Source organism: Filicampus tigris, chromosome 8 (assembly GCF_054856515.1).
Source record: "Filicampus tigris isolate MCC_2025a chromosome 8, RoL_Ftig_1.0, whole genome shotgun sequence".
Classification (NCBI taxonomy): domain Eukaryota; kingdom Metazoa; phylum Chordata; class Actinopteri; order Syngnathiformes; family Syngnathidae; genus Filicampus; species Filicampus tigris.
Genome location: NC_141224.1, coordinates 8,729,702 through 8,749,187, shown reverse-complemented (window position 1 = coordinate 8,749,187; position 19,486 = coordinate 8,729,702). Strand labels below are relative to the sequence as shown.

The window sequence follows — 19,486 nt, the reverse complement described above, 5'->3', positions numbered from 1 at the left end:
TCTTATTCGGTGCATCACAAAAATAATTCCGTCATAAACATAACATTCTTTTCAGCTCAGGATAAGTTCACCCGATGATGTCATTTACAAATCTCGATGGAAATGAAGATAACATTTATTCGGTAATAAAACACGAATTGAAAGTAATTAGTCAGATTCATTTAAAATATGTTTAAGAAATAACTAATATGTATTGTTTCTGTGTGAATCACAAAAACGGTCCTTGGGGGTTCAGCCACCAGAGGCGGCTGTCGTCTAAAGATATCGTTAACAGATGCCGATTATGAAGACGATACAACTAAACACACAATTTAAAACATTTTGATTGTGAGAACGCTGACAAGCATTCACACGTTATTCTTCGCGAAAAATTAACGTTATTACAAATTATTATCATTATCATCATCCCGCCATTTTTCACCACCCTTCCACATTTCTCCACAGTTCATATAGTCCAAGTTAAAAACATTCGATACTCAAATTCCCCACTTCCACCCTCGCATTCAGATTCAACAAACAAGTTCCCCATCTTTTCCATTTCAAAATCAAAGTATTACATTCAATCAGAATTTCTTGGGGAACTATTGTCCATGTTCCAAGTTCACAGCAACATTCACACATTCATTCACAGGTGAAAACCCCAAACACAAAACAAGCAAGAGCATGAGACACAATTTTTACACATTTTTAGATGTTTTATGAAACACTATAATATCCATCTCACAATGACTGATTTCCCCCTCTTCTCCCAACTTCAAAATTGTTTGCTTTTCTCTCGTGGACAGCTCTATGGTCTTCATGTTTGCTTAGCAGCAAATGCAGTTTTCACAGGTGAAACCCAAAGCCAAAAACAAGCACTACCTAATGTTTAACCGTGAGCAACTAGAAACACCCATCAGTGACATGTTCTAATACTTTTGTTCACTTAATAAATGTCCTGAGTTGTTACCATATATGGACGTAAATACCATGAAATAAATGCTGTAATTCTTAACTTTTGTCTCATATTCATATTTTGATATGAAACCCAAATGCCTTGTGTAGACAAAAAAAAAAAGAAATTAATTTACCTTGCCGTTCAAATATACTTTTGAAACAGACTGTACGCATGGGTGGATATTGGGGCACACCCCGAGAATCGAACCCATGCCATCTGTAAATACATATAATAACAAGATTACTTCTAGATTACATCATTACATTTATGAATATTATCATTATTTGAATTATTATAGTACTTTACATGATTATCAATGTACCCTTTTCAATGTGATGATAATGGATTACTGATGATTATTATAACAATACCTTAGGTTTTCGTAATTAGCATAATTTATGTATGTATTTAGTTGCTTAAATTTGAACGTAGTACATAACACTAATGTGGAAAACAGCTTATCTGTTTTCCACATTAGGGGGCGAGAGTGGAAATCTTACTGGCTTGTTGTTTGCTTTTTTTGTTCATGTACAGTAGAACATCGAATGTGCAACAGCTGAAAACACAGGAGGAGGAAGAAAAAAACACTTAAGCTAGTGGAAAATGTGCTACTTGGAGTATTGGGATCCATATTTTTTTGTTATGGAACTAAACGGTAAATCAGAGATGACCCCGCCCTCCCTGGCACACACATGCACACACGCACACGCGCGCACACCCCCCCCCACACACACACACACACACACACACACACCCACGCACACAAACACAAAAGCGCAGCTTTACCCACAGTCAGTCTGTGTTGGGTTTTACAAGACGGGGATGCCCCCGAAAGGACCCCAGCTGACCGGACTGCAACAAGTGGCCTCGGCCCAATGACATTCTGGGTAAATGTTTAAACTTTTTTTTTTTTTGAAGATATGTGTGATTTATGTGCAATTTAACGTGTAGAAAAACATGTTCGGATAATGGATGGATGGATGTTTGCATCATTGCATTTGTTATAATAAGAAACTTGACACTGCTATTTTGCGATTCGGCATGTAAAGCATGGCATAATATCAGTAAAATACAGTATATTCCAATGTAATTTATGTGAATTCTCCTTGTTTTGGCCTGCTTAGTTGGTTGACGGCTGAATGCCATCTTCTTTGAATTGTATCCCATACGGGTTAGAATGGAGGTGTGCAAGTTGAGGGGACTGGCGTGGATCCTCCTCCTGCTGTGGGCTCTGCCACACCAGGCCACCGCCCAGAGGCGCAACGGACGCAGGAATAACTACAAGCTGTATGAAGATGGACCAAATGGTGAGGTTAAAAATTTCTCATTGGTTGGCTGGTCGCTTAGTGAGTGAGTGATTGAGTGAGTGAGTGAGTGAGTGAGTGAGTGAGTGAGTGAGTGAGTGGGCGAGTGAGTGAGTGAGTGAGTGAGTGAGTGAGTGAGTGAGTGAGTGAGTGAGTGAGTGAGTGAGTAGGTTAGTCAGTTCATCAGTTAAGAAGAAATTCAGGCTGATTGAGGACGCCAAATTATTGGTGCCCAACCACCGGTCCGTGGCCTGATACCGGTCCACAGGTCAGTGGTCATTTGATGCACCTTGTACCATTGCCAGTGTGGCAACAGAAAACGTACTGTAAGTGGATACCCCTCATTAAATATGAGCTGCAGGTGATAATTGCTGTTGACTTATATATGTCCGTCCACGGAATCTGTTCGTTAGTGAGTTAATTAGTTATTAGTCCGAATTATCCAAGACTATAAATTAGCTCCTAAATTGGCTCACCCTCATTTCACCCTCACATAACTTCATGTGACTATGTTGTGTTGAGATATTTATGGAATCATTTTTTTTTTAGGTTGATCAAAGACACAAGGTCGTTTTCAATCTTGACGAAAAATGATCTTAGGTTGGGATCGCTATGAAAATGCATTGGGTTTGATCAGACAAAATTGTCTTTGATCTTGATGAAAATGGGATGTTTACAAAAAAACATTTCTCTTGAGTTCATCAAATACACTTGTATGCTAGGTTGGGATGTTTACGAACGCCAGTGTTACGTTTTTACGTTTACAAAAACGCGGTGTATTGGGATGCTTACAAAAAACCTTTCCCTGATTTATCAAAGACACAAAGTTTTCCGATGTTCAGGATAAATGTGTTTGAATGTTTGCCGAAAACGCCTTAAGCTTTTATCAAAGATACTATTGTCTTTGATGTTTACCATGGGAACAAAATCTGTTGGGTTGTTTACCAAAATGCTTTTGTGAGGTATATCCAATGGCCTTTGTGTTGTATTTGCATGCAGGAGGTCGCCCGTGCTCCCTGGAGGTGGTCTTCATCCTGGACAGCTCCGAGAGTGCCAAAATCAGCCTGTTTGAGAAGCAGAAGGCGTTCGTGCTGGGCTTCAGTACGCGTCTGTCCATGCTGCAGGTTGCCGGCTGGACGCTGAGCGTGCGAATGGCCGCCTTGCAGTACAGCAGCTCCGTGTCCGTGGAGCAGCGCTTCTCGGCGTGGACCGACCTGGACGCCTTCCACGGTCGAGTCAGCGTCATGAGCTACATCGGCCACGGTACGTACACCACCTACGCTATCGGAAACGCTACGGAGCTGCTGGTGAAGGAGACCCCCGAGGACAGCGTCCGCGTGGCCGTGCTGATGACGGACGGCGCGGACCACCCGCGGAACCCCGACGTGGTGACGGCGGCCCTGCAGGCCAAGGAGCAAGGCGTGACGATGTTTGCGGTGGGGCTGTCGCACATCGCCCGGCAGGGCGCCAACAGCGCCAAGCTGAGAGCCGTCGCCAGCGCGCCGGCTCAGCAGTTTGTGCAAAGCCTTCAAGACCCTCAGCTGGAGCAGAAGCTGCTCAAAGAGATGGTGAGCGCCAATGTGTGTCTTTGATGTTTAAAAGGTATGTTCGGTTCATCAAAAACAACATTTTCTTTGAGGTTTTTGAGAACATACATGTATGGCTCTCAAAGACCCTAATTGCCTTTGATATTTACAAAAACACGTAGCTTAAGTTAATAGAAGACTATTACAGTAGTCTTTGATATTTACAAAGAATGGATCTTAGGTTAGGCAACAAATTGTCTTTATATTTTCTTTGAAGTTTTGGAAAATATGTACATTAGGTTCATTGAAGGCTTTACCTGCGTTTGATGTTTTTGTTGTTGTTTTTTTTTAGTTTTGTGAAGCCCTTTGAGACTTGTGTTTAAGGGCTATATACCTGTAAATAAATTTGACTTGACATGTTTACAAAAACAATAGTTAGTTAATCAAAGACTCAGTTTTCTTTGATTGTTATGAAAATGTGTACATTAGGTTCATTGAGAACTACTTCGATGAAAAATCAAACGTTAGGTTCACTTGAAATGTTTCCTCAAAGTTTTACTGAAGTTTAGGAAAATATGTAGGTTAGCTAAATCAAAGCATTTACATGTCTTTGATGTTTACAAAGACATTTTGATTCAACAGACTACATGTATTTCTTTACGAAAACATGTAGGTTAGGTTTTTTTGAAGACTACTTGACATTTCTGAAAACATACATTAGGTTCATGAGAAATGCTACTTGTCTTTGATGTTTACAAACTTGTTGATCATCAAAGACTGTTATCAAAGACCACTTGTACTTGATGTTTACTTGTACTAGATGCTGCTATGTTTTTAAGTCACACGCTCCATTTTGCTGTTGTGCTCTGTTCTCTCGCTGCCGTACGTCTCCTTAACTGAACTTACCTTTATGTGTGTTGTTTTGCTTCCAGGGCACGGTCGTATTACAAGAGGTATGTATTTTTGTTTTGTTTTGTATTACTCATCACTTTAATTAAACTTCAACATCATGAACAATCATTTTGACTTATTTCTCATGTTTCTCTTATTATTAGTGCCCCGAAACACAGGTGTGTTTGTGTGAAGGCGGAGAGCCAGGCCCACCAGGAGCTCAGGTGAGCTTTTTAGATTTACTAAATATATTAAAACACATTATTTTATACAGTATATATGCTTAATGTCGGTGGTGGGAAGTAACAAAGTACAAATACTTAAATATTTTTTTTGAGGGATTTTTAAATTTACTCTTTACATTTAAAAACGATGTCTGTGCTTTCTCTTCTGCACCTTGTAAAACGAGGCTCACTTTTTTTTCGACCTCCACAAATGATGAGACGACATAAAAAAACAACACATTATTAGAGTGAGGGAAAGTTATCCATGAACTTGGCAACTTATAAGGAGAAAAAAAAAAAACAGGGACAGCAGTGACATGGAGGAACATGAACTATGGAGAATTCAAGAATACGACGCAACCGATTCAGAAAAGCAAGCTATTTCCCACCCAGGGCTTTATTTTGGAGTATTGTTTTATATTGTCGACTCCAAGACATTGGCATTAAAAAAAGTCTTCGTTTAATCTGAAAAATCACACACAATTTAAGGGTACCTTTTCAGATTTTTGTTGTTGTTCAGTCACAAGGGGAAACTACGGCATACTTGTCAAGCAGAAAGATTGTAAATTACACGTCACTTCTGAATAATCTCAGCTGCTTTAGGTCCCTTCAAGTTTGTTCTTCCTGTTTCTCTGCTAAGATGCACAATAAGTCAAACATCAACATTAATAGTTTTATCAGAATCGGAGGCGCCGTAATACGGCTGGCAATTGCACCCACGAACATATCCACCTGCTGACTACATTTGCCAGTTCTCATCGATGGAACTTCAGTGCATTTAGTCGGGGTCATTTTTAATGTGAAAATGTCTCAATACAGGGCCGAAAAGGAGATCCGGGTTTCAGAGGGCCGCCTGGTCCCAAAGGAGCCAGGGTAGGCCACCAGAAATAGAATTCAATTGTTTAAAAAGCCAATCTGTGGATGTTTATGGGTTTGTTGTCGCCACTCAAGGGGGAACCCGGTGAGAACGGTCAACCAGGAAGTGACGGCCCTGAGGTAAACCTATAAAATCTTGTCTTATCTCACACTGTTTGTCAGTGGAGAGGCTTTTAATTGTGAGGGGCTGTCTTGCAGGGACGTCCGGGTTTCAAAGGTAGCAAGGTGGGTGCCTTATTTAGTAAATGGTGAATTAATGAAAACACATACAGTATATGATATGTAAATGGTTCTTTTTAAGGGGGACAGAGGAGAATGCGGGCCTCTTGGCGGGAAAGGTGACCCGGTATGTGACCGGGTCTAACTATTATTACAATTTGAAGCTCTCAATTCGCGCTCATAATAATCAATCATGTGCCATCTTTCAGGGTTTGGAAGGGCCTATTGGACCACAAGGATCAAAAGGAAAACCGGTGAAATATTTAAGGCTAAGTTTTTACATATCTAATCAAACTTAATTTAATTTAATTCAATGTGCACTCTGCTGAATATATATTTTGTGTTGCACACTACACCTTTTTTTTCTATTAAAAAAATTACGCTGATAATAAAATTGTAACATCACGTGAGAAAAGTCAGCATGTCACGAGATTACACTTGTAATATTACAAAAATGAATCTTAAATCAACAAGAATGCAGTCAGAATTTTCAGAAGAAAAATTATGTTAAATATACTACAAAACACTGCAGGATTTGTTTGTTTTTTAACAATTTTCTCAAATTAGAATACTGTATTGGTAGAGGAGAGCTTAATTCTACAAGATAAAGTAATAATGTTAAGCGAGTAAAATAACTATTCTGGAATTCCAATTAATTTATTTTATTATTTTGAATTAATATTTTAATAACTCTTTCTATAAAAAAATACATATATAATATTTTGACCTTCTGGCTGATTTCTCGAAGATTTATTTTTTCGACTTCATTCTCATACCTTACACATACACATACACCCCCCCTCCAAACAAAGTTTCTGACGGTGTCATTCATAACTTTAGATCTATTTTCAATCCATCCATATGACTTACTCCTCTATGATTGTTCCCCCTAACTTCATTACTTAATTACAGTATCGTTACGTGACAACCTTTTCATGCAAAATTACGACTTTATCCTCGTAACTCTACGACTTTATTTTATTTATTTATTTTTAATGTTACTGTTACTGAATTATTGTAATGTGACAACTTTTTCTTGTAACATTCTATTTCCTTCTTGTTTTTTTTACTTTTTGGGTGAAAAATAAGACAAAAAAATGCAACTTTACTCAGAAAATTGCCTTTTCTTTCGAGTAAAATCACGATTTTCTTTTTGCAAATGTACAACTTGGTATTCTTGGACTTTTCCCCCTACTCTTCTTGTACTATTATTCTAGTATAAACAAAAATGGCAACTTATTCTCCCAGACATCCTTTTTGCTACAAAACATGTACATCAAAGCGTACCATACGACAGGAGTGGAAGCAAAATTTGTCTTTATTCACCTCTGCACTCATGGAATGTGAATATTGGCTTCCGGCTAATCCCTCATCCCAAAGCAGGGAATCCAGGCTCGCAGGATATTTTTCTTGGACTTTGTGTGGCGAGATTAGCGCAGCGACCTGGACGCTCGCTTGCCCGAATAAAAAGTGTTTTGGTGTAGAAAGCTATAGAACATGAAAGCCAGGGATGTTGACTTTGATCTACTCTTACCACGTTAGAAAATGAACCCACAAGTGATATTATGGGTAAAACATAATTTCTATGTTGCACTAAGATATTAAATGTATTCTACAGGGTGAGATCGGACCACCTGGAGACATTGGACCTGAGGGACCAACAGGACAAAAAGTAATTTTTATCTTATATAAATATTCAATTGTTGGAACTGAATGCCCACCAGTCAAATTTTGCAGGCAAGTTGACCCGGATGTAATATACATCTGGCAAGCCTAAAAAAAATGCCTCTGTAACATCTCACGGATTTGGTTGAAAATCCAGCTGTTGAAGCTAGCATCACTTAGCCGCACCAGTTTCACTTAGCAATATGAAATTTGGTTGGCATGTCTACCATAAGTAGACCCACATAAAAGTCTCAGGAAGCCATGTTAGGCAATCAACAGGAAGTGTGACATTAAAGCTGACATTTGTGCTCAGTAGCGGGCCCCCAACATTTTTTTTTTAAATTCAGCCCCCAAAAACCAGCTTCATTTAGGAACATGATATTTTGTAGCCATATTTATCATGAGTAGCCCCACAAAAAATTCTAAAGACAACATGCCGGAAAACGCACAGGACGTCTGTTATGTTGGTTAGAAGCAGACATTTGGGTTCTGAGCAACCCCCCTTTTTTAGAAAAAAAATCGGTCCCTGTGGTCAGTGTCACTTAGCAACATTCCACTTTTTGTGGAATGTCTATCATGAGTTGATCCACAAAGAAAATTTGAAGTCTGTTCTTTGGATTGAAGCAGACATGTTGGCTTGATAGCCTCCCTAAAAATAATTTCCAAATGCAGCAGCTGAAGTCAGTTTCACTTTACAATACGAAATCTGGTTGGCATGTCGACCATGAGTAGACCCACAAAAAAGTCTCAGGAAGCCAATCTACACGAAGTCTAACATTTGAAGCTGACATTTGACCTCAGTTGCGCCTCCAAGATTTTTTTTCAAATAAATTCAGTCACAAAGTCAGCATCACTTAGCAACAAGAAATTTGGTGGCCATATCTATCCCACAAAAACTCTCAAGAAACCATGTAGAAAAATGCACAGGAAGTTTACTATTTTGGTTTCGGAGTGTCCAATTTTTTGGAGGTATTTTTGCCTCTTCACCAGTGTCCTTAAACTGAACTACTTGACTATTGGTTTGTCAAGAAGGATCAAGATAAAATGTAAAGAAAAAAACTGCGTCATGATTGAATATTTTGAGACATTTTAAAGGTTATTTTCTCACAAATGATGCATGGAGCACTGGACTTTGTTAGTGTCATTGCCTTGTGTGTCAGACAATCGCACACATACAGTAAATGACCTTTAATGAACGAGCCCTCGGGCTGACCCCTAACCTTTGGACAAAGATGTCCTTATGGAGGGGAAATATGAATTGATTTATAGCACATGGGAGAGTTTCAGGCATTAATTCAGAGAAGATTTCACAAAGAAGTATTCACAAAGTCTTTGGCGCAAAAATGATACAAAAAGTTTGCAACTATGCACTGTTTGACTTGACTATTTGGCCAATTACACTCTGAATTATAATTTTATGATTATTTGTCATTTTTAATTAAAGTTTATCATTGTTGACAGGGTGACAGAGGGCCAAGTGGTAATGCTGGACCACCGGGGGACTTTGGAATTGGCTTCCCAGGAGCAAAGGTGACTCATTCATCATCATCATTTATATGAAAAATGTTAAAAATATTATGTTAAATGTTGATGTTTTAAGGGAGAAAAAGGCAACCAGGGAAGACCAGGACCAAGTGGTCTAGTCGGTGTTGGAGAACCAGGACTACCAGTGAGTATAAACACAATGTTCATCTTATACAGGTGTTGTTTTCTAATGTGTTTTATGTTGAAATTTATCATTGGTTTGCTGATTGCCATAACTGATGATTGATCTTTTTGTTTTTATAAGACATTAATTAATTTTAGTGTTAAAAAAAAAATGTTTTATTCAACTAAGATTTGGGTGTGGATTTTTTGTGTCATATGTGTCAAATATATATTTTTATTTTTAAAGTAAGTGAATTACAAAAATGATTTCAACTATTGGACACATGAAATAATACTTGTTTTATTTAGTTAATGACAATTTTAATAGGCTCCAGCACGCCCCGCGACCCTTGTGAGGAGAAGCGGTACAGATAATGGATGGATGGATGGATGGATGGATGGATGACAATTTTACATATTCAACATTTTTCATCCTATATTCTATATTTTATTTTATTTATTTAAGGAACATTTTATTTACTTATTGGCTGATTTAAATATTTGATGGTCAATTTTCAAATGATCAAATGCATGAAATTATTTAAAGATCGTTTGAATTGTAGTATTATACTTTCACATTCACTAAGCTATTTCCTCTTCAGCATATTGTGTACTATTATTCTGTACCGCAGTAAGTACAATGTGTACCGCATTAAAAAAAGTGTTTAACAGTATGTGGGAGGCTATGTCAGGTAAACAGATTTCAGAGTAGAAAATGGAAAAAGAGCAGTGAGGGAAACGTTGATCGCAGGCCAAGCACTAAAAGAAAATAGGACACAGTGTAATACATTCACACTGCTTCTATGTGGCCCATAGAAGACATTTTACTTCATACTCAGATTTACTTACACACTTTTTGCTCTCTTGTTTCAGGGTCCTCTAGGACCACCCGGAACTCGAGGCAACCCGGGACCGCCTGGAGAGGGGCTGCCAGGACCCAAGGTAGGACTTTTATTGCTATTTAAGTAAAAGAATACACATAATGTAAGAGTGCAGTAGGTGGGCTCCCTCTAGTGGTATGTGAAAGAATCACTGAATTGAAGATTCAAAATTGACATAATTTTAGAGTGATTTCAACTTTTTTCAAGACAGTGTAGTGCGTTTTTTTAAGTCCAGTTCAGTTGTATTTAATCTTTTAAGTACAAAACACGCTTGCTTTTAATCTTTCAGAACTGTTTGTTTTTAGGTGTGCAGTACAGTATGTGCCAATTTGTTTAAATATAATTTGACATATATTTTAATTGAGCAATTGTTAAAGATCAACAAACTATTTCTGTATTGACATTTTACAGGGAGATCGAGGATTTGAAGGACCCCGGGGCAATCGTGGGCTACCTGGCATCGGGTTCAAAGGTGACAAGGTAAAATAACCTGCTCTGCTACCTGGTCAGATGCTCAGTAGATTAATTATATTATAGTTTATCATATATCCATATGACTGTATTTAACTCGGCCCAGGTGACTAAAGAGCACACAAAGGAAAGAGCTACACGTCTACTGAATTGAACCAAAAAATTTAGCAAAAATTAGTTTCTTTCTTTACATTCTATTTGATAAGCTATCTCATTACTGCATATTTTATATATAAATTTCAACATTAGGAGTGGAATGCTTTTTTTTAAAACTAAAATCACATACTTTTGGTTTCGTTTTTTGTGAGGCTGGAACAGATTAATGACGTTTTGATTCTTTTCATTAGGGAAAGATGATTTGAGACATACTGTTTGAGTTATGACACCACCTTTAAAAAGTCTATTTTTTAACACGTTTATGTAGGTTTATGATTAATAGGTTGTAATCTGTTTAAGCGTGTGGGAAGGGTAAAACTATTTTATAAATGCTTTATTACATGGTCGCTATATATTGCGGATTTTCACCTATTACAGGTCTTGGAATCTTTCACCCTCGTTAAACAGAGCTTCGTTGTGCTTATATATTGAATGAAAATTTGACATGAAAAAAAAAAAAATTAACGAGATTTTCATTCTCAGGGCGGTGTCGGCCCACCTGGGTTGCCAGGTCCAGTCGGCGCTTCTGGTGTTGGAGTCCAAGGAGAGAAGGTGCAAAAAAAGAAGGAAAAAAAATGGAAACGTTGAATTAGTCTGTGATGTTGCATACTATAGTGTCTTTTCTTTCCTTCAGGGTGATCAAGGCTCACCTGGATCCGCAGGCCTCAGAGGAGGTCCAGGTGTGGGAATTCCGGGACCTAAGGTAGGGCAGCGGGAGGTGTCTGTTTGCGGCTGTGCTAATCCTGATGGACATTTCAGCTGTTTAGCATTTTGATTGCATTGAAATTGCTCTGCATATGTTCACACGCAAATATGCAAATGATATGACCGTCCTGTCAATCAAACCGGTCAGTCTGGTTGGGTTACTAATGACACTGCGAAGCAGCATGTGGCTCATTATCCAATGTTATTGTTGGACATAACTGTAAACAACAGTATATTTGCCATCATGAGGCAGCTCTGTGTTAGGAGAACTGTGACTAGCTCCCAAACTTGTACAGTGTTCCCCTTCATATTGTAACCATTTGCGATTCTCTATTTGCAAATTTACCTGTTTGCTGATTTTTTTATTGCATGTGGAATCTATCCTATATTATTTTCTGAAAAAACATTAAAGTTTTTGATTGTGGAAAAAAGCAATAATAAGCATATTTTGTGTGAAATGTAGGGAAATCAGGGATTTGCTGGAATACCAGGACCACCCGGTGAGAGAGGTGTGGGAGTGCCGGGTCCAAAAGTTAGTACGCACAACTTCACCTCAGGAAACGTTATCAATAATGTTCCAAAAACATTTTTAAAATTAAGAAATATTTGGCATTTGACCACGAGTGATTAAGTTTATTCCTCAGGGGGACGTGGGGGCTGAGGGCCGACCAGGCATACCTGGTCAGCCGGGAGAAGACGGAACCCCGGGACCAAAGGTACTACCAATGAGCCTGTTCATTCCACAATTTAGTAATATTTGATACAAAAGAAGTAAAGCATTGCCATTTTTCAATGCCAGGGTGACATCGGGTTTCCAGGACCCAGGGGACCAGACGGCAGTCCTGGTAAAGGTGCCCCTGGAGAGAAGGTGAAGCTTTTGACCCTTATCCCAGAGTAGACCATTTGATCATGACATCACACGTACTTCTGGGTTGCAAAATCTCCAATGGCACCACTAGTAAACAAACTCTTATATGTCATTTGACCAAGGGAGAGTAAAATAATTAGTCCTCCCTCAGTGATCAAGTTAACTATGTCTGAATTTCCACCATGTCTATTTCTGAATCAACTTATCATTTGAATGTATATTACTGCCAGTGTTCCATCTTCCCCCCTTATTTTCGACTGAAACTTGACACATTCAAGTTTGGGCTGTGGAGAAAAAGGCCTAAAATCAAAAATCGGCATCATGCAAGCAATTCATGTTTCTTCAATCACTGTGCCAAATAACATACAAGGGTTTGTTTATGGTGCTACCATCTGCGATTGGCTGGCAACCAGTTCAGGGTGTACCCCGCCTACTGCCCAGAGACAGCTGGGATAGGCTCCTGCACCCCGCGACCCTCGTGAGGATGAAGCGGTATAGGTAATGGATGGATGGATGGTGGTACCATCGAAAAACGCTGCATATTCTGCCACCTGGTACATGTGATGTCATGATGAAAAGGTCTATAAAAAGTAATTTTATTATCATTGTTTGTCGTCATATCAACAAAGTTCATATGGTCTTTGACCAGGGAGCCAGAGGGGACCGAGGGTCCAGAGGCCAGCCAGGTGCTGTTGGTCCTGTGGGACCAGTAGGGCCCAAGGTAAAGACCGACTTTTGAAAAAGTAATCTTGGACACGTTGCAACTAGGATCTCTGACTTCCCAAGTTTGTTGCATTTTTGTTTTTAGGGGGATCCGGGATTTATTGGGGCACCTGGTGCACCTGGACAAACTGGCAGGGGGCTACCTGGTGCAAAGGTAAGACAGTGGGACGTCCATGTAATAAGGGACCCAGACTTACAAATTGGTTCTGTGACTACACTCCTGATTCCAATGTCTTGTATCTCAAAACAACTGTACAGTAATGTATAGTATGAAAAATCATACTCATAAATTGTGGCAATGGTAAGTCAAGGTACCATTGTATGAAACTTCAAGGTTGAATTGCAATGTCTGTTCTTTTCCGTTCAGGGAGATCCAGGCCCACAAGGTCTCGCTGGAGCTGTGGGTGAACCAGGGCGGGGTATAACTGGACCTAAGGTAAATTGAGGCACTTAATCTGATCGCGAGCCACGGTGCTGACAATGTGGTCTTTTTTGAAGGGTGACAGAGGCCCACCAGGGTCTTCGGGGTTGCCCGGAGGTAAAGGTGAAGGCTTTCTGGGCCCTCCAGTGAGTATCAAAGTCCAGCATCAGTATCAAGTCTTTGTACATCCTCATGTCAAACGCTTGGCCTCAGGGTCTTCCAGGACGCCCTGGCTTGATCGGAGAGACCGGAGCAGATGGCGTCGGCCTACCTGGGGCAAAGGTAAAGATGAAGTATGGTGAGGAATGATAATAAGAAGATAATTGTATATCCTTTAATCCAGGGAGACAGAGGTCTGCCTGGACCTTCTGGACCTGCAGGACCACCAGGAATTGGACTCCATGGGCCAAAGGTAGTCAGTGCCAGAATCTTTTTTTTTGGAGACATACGAGGTGGCAGCATGAGTCCCTGTAATCTTAGTCTTTGCTTCATCCCTGCAGGGTTCCATTGGCATTATAGGACCTCCGGGTCCACAGGGACCCCCAGGAGAGGGCATTCAAGGGCAAAAGGTAAAACAAGAACCCGGTCACTCCACTTTCTGTCCAATCATTGTCAAAGTGTAAATGTCACGATTTCTCTCCAGGGGGAGCCTGGATTTCAGGGAATCCCTGGCCCGAGGGGTCCGGCTGGAGTTGGACTACAGGGTGATAAGGTGTTCTGCTGACACATTCCAGTTACCTTCTGTTTGTCGATTTATGTTTTATAGGACTGACAAGATGGATGCTACTTTCCTCTCGCAGGGCGACAGAGGCTTTGCTGGCGAGAAAGGGAAAAAGGGAGACAGAGGGACGACTGGAGAACCAGGAGTTACCGGACCCTTGGTACGTAACTTTGTTGTTAAACTAATTAAGAATGGATGGTTCTTGAGGCAGGAGATTCTTTTTTTTTTCTTTGGCCAGTGCATCATACCAGGGATATACCATACGTGAGTGACTCTGGGTCTAGGTCTGTCCCCAAGGTCTCCTCCCGGTTGCCCACACCTCACCAGGGAGGGCGACCACTAGGCATCCAAGATGATGATTTTACATAATCTATTCCTTTCGTTCACTGCTCAAACGACGGTAGAAATGTACACCAGTAAATTATAATCTTGCCTTTTGTCTCAGATCCCTTTTTGCCACAACAGTCCAATACATCAAATATCTTGAAGGAAACCAGTTCTTTTATCTGACATTCTCTTGAATTTCCATTGTCAAACAATATATGCTAACATACTCCGTTTTAAACCATAGGGTAGAGTTGGACAAAAAGGAGAATCTGGACTTACGGTAGGTCTTTCCCATTACAAGACATCCATGTGCATGATGGGTGACTCATGTTGGGGGTTTGTCCAATAGAAGTTCTACACTCTAAACGCGCCATTGACGTCCAAATGACACTTTAACCTGTTGTTTTCTACAGTGCCACATAAGGTTGCATCTCAGTCAGAAATCATCAAAATTGTGCGATCGATTCGCAGTACCTCAAAAATGACCAACAGCAGTTCAAAACATAGGTTCATTATTGATCTCCATGTGTCCTGTCATGATGATCAGACATACTGCTGTCAGATGCTAATGTTTTCTAACTCTTTGAGGTGCGAAAAATGGCCGCTTCAAACCAAATTGGTCGACTACCTGTGCAACTTCAGGCATGGCTTATTTTTTGTGTGGCTACTCATGATAGGCATGCCCACCAGATTTCATGTTGCTAAGTGAAACCGGCATTGTAGGCTGAATAAAATTCCAGGTCGTTCTACCAAGCCATCCATCCATCCATTATCCAAACATCCTTATTTATTCATACTTAAAGGAATCAGGAAATCAAATTGACACTATAATGGCCATTCCAAACCAAAATGTCAGACTTTATGTGTGTTTCGGGGCATAGCCTCTTTAAACCTTTTTTGTACTCCGTCTACTCCTGATAGACATGCCTACCGAATTGCATGTACTGGAGTTAAGTGAAATTGGATAAAACAAGTTTGTCTCTGACACACCCCTGGAAATGGACAGAGTAAATCGAAAAGTGGTCCTTCAAACCAAAAAGATTGATTTCCTGTGCATTTTACAGCATGGCTCAATGACGTTTTTGTGAGTCCACACATGGTAGACACACCAAACAAACTTCAACAAACTAAGTCAAACCGGCTTTCGGGACTGAATTTTTTTTAAAAATCCCGGATCCGCGACCAACAGTCGTCAAACTACATCACCGTGCTCTAGCCACATTGACGAAAACGTGCATTTTTCCATTTTGCAGAGGGAAGAAGTCATCAAAATCGTGCGATCCATTTGCAGTAAGTCAAAAATGTCGTGAAGCAGTTTCTCCATTTTCCTGGCTAAAATTCACCCTTAAAGTCTTCCATCCCAGACTGTGGTGTGACGTGCCGCCAGAGCCCCCTGGAGCTGGTCTTCGTCATCGACAGCTCGGAGAGTGTGGGCCCTGACAACTTCGAGGTAGTCAAGGACTTTGTGAGCGCCCTGGTGGACCGAGCGTCAGTCAGCCGGGAAACTACTCGTGTGGGCGTGGTGCTCTACAGCCACATCAACGTGATGGTAGTCAGCCTCAGCCAGGATGCGTCTCGGGACCAGGTGAAGGCAGCGGTGCGCTCCATGACTTACCTGGGCGAGGGCACTTTCACGGGCAGCGCCATCCATCAGGCCAACAGGCTGTTCCGGGTGGCTCGGCCGGGCGTCAGGAAGGTGGCCGTGGTCATCACTGACGGCCAAGCTGACAAGAGGGACTCGGTCAGTCTTGAGAGCGCAGTGAGGGAGGCCCGAGTGGCTGACATCGAGATGTTTGTGATTGGGGTGGTGAACACCAGCGACCCGTTTTTTGGCGAGTTCAAGAAGGAGCTGGACCTCATGGCCTCGGAACCGGACGCAGACCACGTGCACCTCATAGACGACTTCAAAACACTTCCAGGTGATCGTGGTGTAAATTGTTGTTGAAGGTTGCTATCTGCTAGCGAGCTAACATTCTTGCTCAAACCTGTTGACTTTTGTTTACCTGTGACGTCTTAACGCTCTCACCTGACAAAACTGTGGATTTAGTTACTGGTCACTAGCAAGCTCAAATGTGAAACCTGACTATGACTAGCTACTGATAATGTTTTTGAAGGTATGCTAACATGCTTGATTCACTCTTCTTTCAAATCTCCCAAAAACATGCTAGGTTTGGCTCACCTCTGTTCATGTACAATATATATCTGAATGTTTTCATCAGACAATTTTACCTGTTTTAGCTTCATCCTCAGTAGGCCCTTACCAAAGATTTTTTTTCCCCATTATTTCACCATTTAAGCCCTGGAGAAGAAACTCCTCAGCCACATCTGTGAGGACAGTAGTAGCGTTCTTTTCCGCTCTATCCCGAGTGGTGGACTTCCTCCGAGACGTCCCGAGGTCTCCGGTAGTGATGTCCGGCAGCCTCCCTGGACCAGGACCGACATGCACACACCTACCATCACGGGAGACTTCCGCAGGATTCAGGTGATGGTGAAGACAAATTGTTGATCCATTTCCAACGCGGTACCACAATAATGAACTATTGACAATTTCAGCTTTTCTAGCAAGTCATCAAACTTTACCAACATGTGCTACCCACACACACAAAAAAAATGTAATATATATATATTTTTAAATCTGAAAACCTGACATTATCCATATAACAGTCTAGAATACATGCTTCAAATTCAGTAACAATTGGACAAAATCTCTAGGATGACTTTGTATTTGAAGGACCCCGGAAATGGAAATTGACCCCAAGTTTCAAACCAAATGGTCCACAGACCATAATAGACATACCTAAGCACTTTTCATGTTAACTAGTCAAACAGGCTTTTGGGGCTGAATTTTCAAAACAGTTTAAGGGGGCGCAATTGAGCGACTTTGTGCTTGAGACAACTCGAGCTTTACAGGAACAATTTTCGCTCCTTGATTTTGTTGTCATCTCCCTCATGGTTGACTTTGCAATCAGTATGATAAATTATCTTAGCATAATTTAGTTGGATATATGCCTTCTCTTGGACAGCCGCACCCACCACCATCTCATCCCGATAAACAAGCGACCACTCCGAGACCAAAAACGGACAACCGGAGCTCATCGGAAGCGCAGAGACTTCCGTTCTCTGACAGACAACCTTTGAGACCGGACGGCAGGGCCCCCACTCGACACACGCCAAAGTTGGTCGTCAACGGGCCTATCGTTCCCACCGTCAAAATGCCACTAGAGTCTCCACAAATCACGCCAGGTGAGTGATGGCGTTTTTACACTTTTAAGGCAAATAAAATTGATTAATGATTAATTTTATAGTTAAAATAACATTTTGTAACATCATAATTTTATTCTCATAAAATACGTTGTTTTTTTCCTCAAAAATGCTTAAGTAGTTTCTCTTTGTTTCAAATGTATTGCTGCATTTATGACTTTAGTCATGTAAAATAGTTCATATAAAATTGCGACAGTATTAACTACTACTTTGCACTTTCAAAATGATAATTAAAAAAATGTAATTGTGACTTTTTGCAATTAATAAAATTGTATTTCAGTATCTGTAAAATTAAATTATGAAAAAAATAACATGCTTCAAATGACTATTTTTAATACCATTTTTATAATACAATGATACATTTTTTCCACAATATTTCCACCCTCTTCATGTTTTTTTCTCATAAAATTATGACTATACTGTCGTAAAATGATTCCGTTTTTCTCAAAATGATGACAATTTTACAACCCAATTCTTTTGTTGTACTTTATCTTACAAAAGTATATAATTATGAAAGAAGTATTATAACTTTATTCTCATAAAAAAAAAATACGAAAATGACAACCTTTATGTCTCATTCATTCAATTTTTGCCTCAATATTTTGAATGTATTTCTTGTAATCTAGTGTTGTAATTCAAGCATTTTTTTTTGCTTAATCTCATAAATGACACCTTTGCCCTCCTGTTTTTTTTTTAAATAAAAAGTTTTCAAATGAAATGATAACTTCTTTACCTAAACATAATTGTAAAGTAAACTGGATAAAATATGCCTTTTTATCTCGAATGTTAAGATTTTTTTTCCTCCTAAACTGATGATAAAAGTACTTTCTCGTGTTGAAATGATACTTTTTGTTCAAATGCAAGCCACGTGATGTGATGGAGTGTTGTACAAACTATAATAGAAAATTATTCAGACTGTATCTTTTTTTTCCTGGTTTCTTTTCACACCGTCAGAGCTCTGCCGCGCGCCGTTGGACCCGGGTCCGTGTCGAGACTACGTGGTGCGCTGGTACTATGACTCTGAGGCCAACGCTTGTGCTCAGTTCTGGTTTGGAGGTTGCCAAGGCAATGCTAACCAGTTTGACAATGAGAGGAGATGCAAACAAACCTGCGTGCGGGTCTAACCTCAACTATATATACATGTCATCATCATCATCATCATCATCATCATCATCATCATCATCATAGTATTCTTGACAAAAGGTGCTTCCATGTTCAAAAAGTGTGACTTTAGTGACATTTGAACTGTTACCAAAGAGGAAATATGTCAGCAACGTTATGTACTTGAACACTTTTAAACACTAACTTTGTTTTACTTGACATTTGTTTAATGTTTCTTTGAATACTGTTTAATGGCATAAATAAAACTTATTTTTGAATTACCTATGTCACAATGGGATTTATGTATTTTTTTCACAGTAGTAATTCATTAAAAATAATTAGACAGGATGAGCAAAATATTCCAGATTACAGTTGGCATTTGAAATCATGAATGGACAAAAAAAAAAAAAGGAATTTACATTTTAACTAATTTATGTTGTGTTCAAATTCAATTAATTTTGGCATTACATCAAATTGAATTGAATAAATTAACACAACAAAACATCCATCCATTATCTGATCGGCTCGTTCGATATATTTTCCAAAAATAAAAATGGTAAGG

General features: G+C 39.8%; 1 protein-coding gene and 1 long non-coding RNA gene across 2 annotated transcripts; one reads left to right on the top strand and one right to left on the bottom strand.

Moving 5' to 3' along the window:
• The first annotated feature begins 44 nt into the window (after positions 1-44).
• On the top strand, positions 45-19,209 carry col28a1b (collagen, type XXVIII, alpha 1b). The gene is made up of 37 exons (XM_086037089.1): positions 45-122; positions 1,472-1,592; positions 1,754-1,824; positions 2,114-2,244; positions 3,241-3,809; positions 4,700-4,720; positions 4,823-4,882; positions 5,702-5,755; positions 5,834-5,878; positions 5,957-5,983; positions 6,060-6,104; positions 6,187-6,231; positions 7,596-7,649; positions 9,104-9,172; positions 9,243-9,311; positions 10,163-10,231; positions 10,582-10,650; positions 11,281-11,349; positions 11,432-11,500; positions 11,966-12,034; positions 12,147-12,218; positions 12,302-12,370; positions 13,020-13,091; positions 13,179-13,247; positions 13,461-13,529; positions 13,592-13,660; positions 13,728-13,796; positions 13,858-13,926; positions 14,015-14,083; positions 14,158-14,226; positions 14,315-14,395; positions 14,807-14,842; positions 15,816-15,852; positions 15,927-16,481; positions 16,860-17,044; positions 17,586-17,805; positions 18,778-19,209. The coding sequence occupies exons 4-37, from the start codon at positions 2,115-2,117 to the stop codon at positions 18,945-18,947; spliced, it is 3,513 nt and encodes a 1,170-aa protein (XP_085893215.1). The 5' UTR covers positions 45-122; positions 1,472-1,592; positions 1,754-1,824; position 2,114; the 3' UTR covers positions 18,948-19,209.
• On the bottom strand, positions 9,768-12,455 carry LOC147143356 (uncharacterized). The gene is made up of 4 exons (XR_015087730.1): positions 11,448-12,455; positions 11,297-11,323; positions 10,139-10,246; positions 9,768-10,048 (listed from the first exon to the last, which is right to left on the bottom strand). It is a non-coding gene; the product is annotated as an uncharacterized LOC147143356 (long non-coding RNA).
• Positions 19,210-19,486: the final 277 nt, after the last annotated feature.

Coding starts and splice junctions, on each gene's coding strand:
- col28a1b (XM_086037089.1), top strand. CDS start 2,115: ATGGAGGTGTGCAAGTTGAGGGGACTGGCGTGGATCCTCCTCCTGCTG. Junction 14,396..14,806: donor CAGGAGTTACCGGACCCTTG/GTACGTAACTTT, acceptor TTTAAACCATAG/GGTAGAGTTGGACAAAAAGG. Junction 15,853..15,926: donor AATCGTGCGATCCATTTGCA/GTAAGTCAAAAA, acceptor CTTCCATCCCAG/ACTGTGGTGTGACGTGCCGC.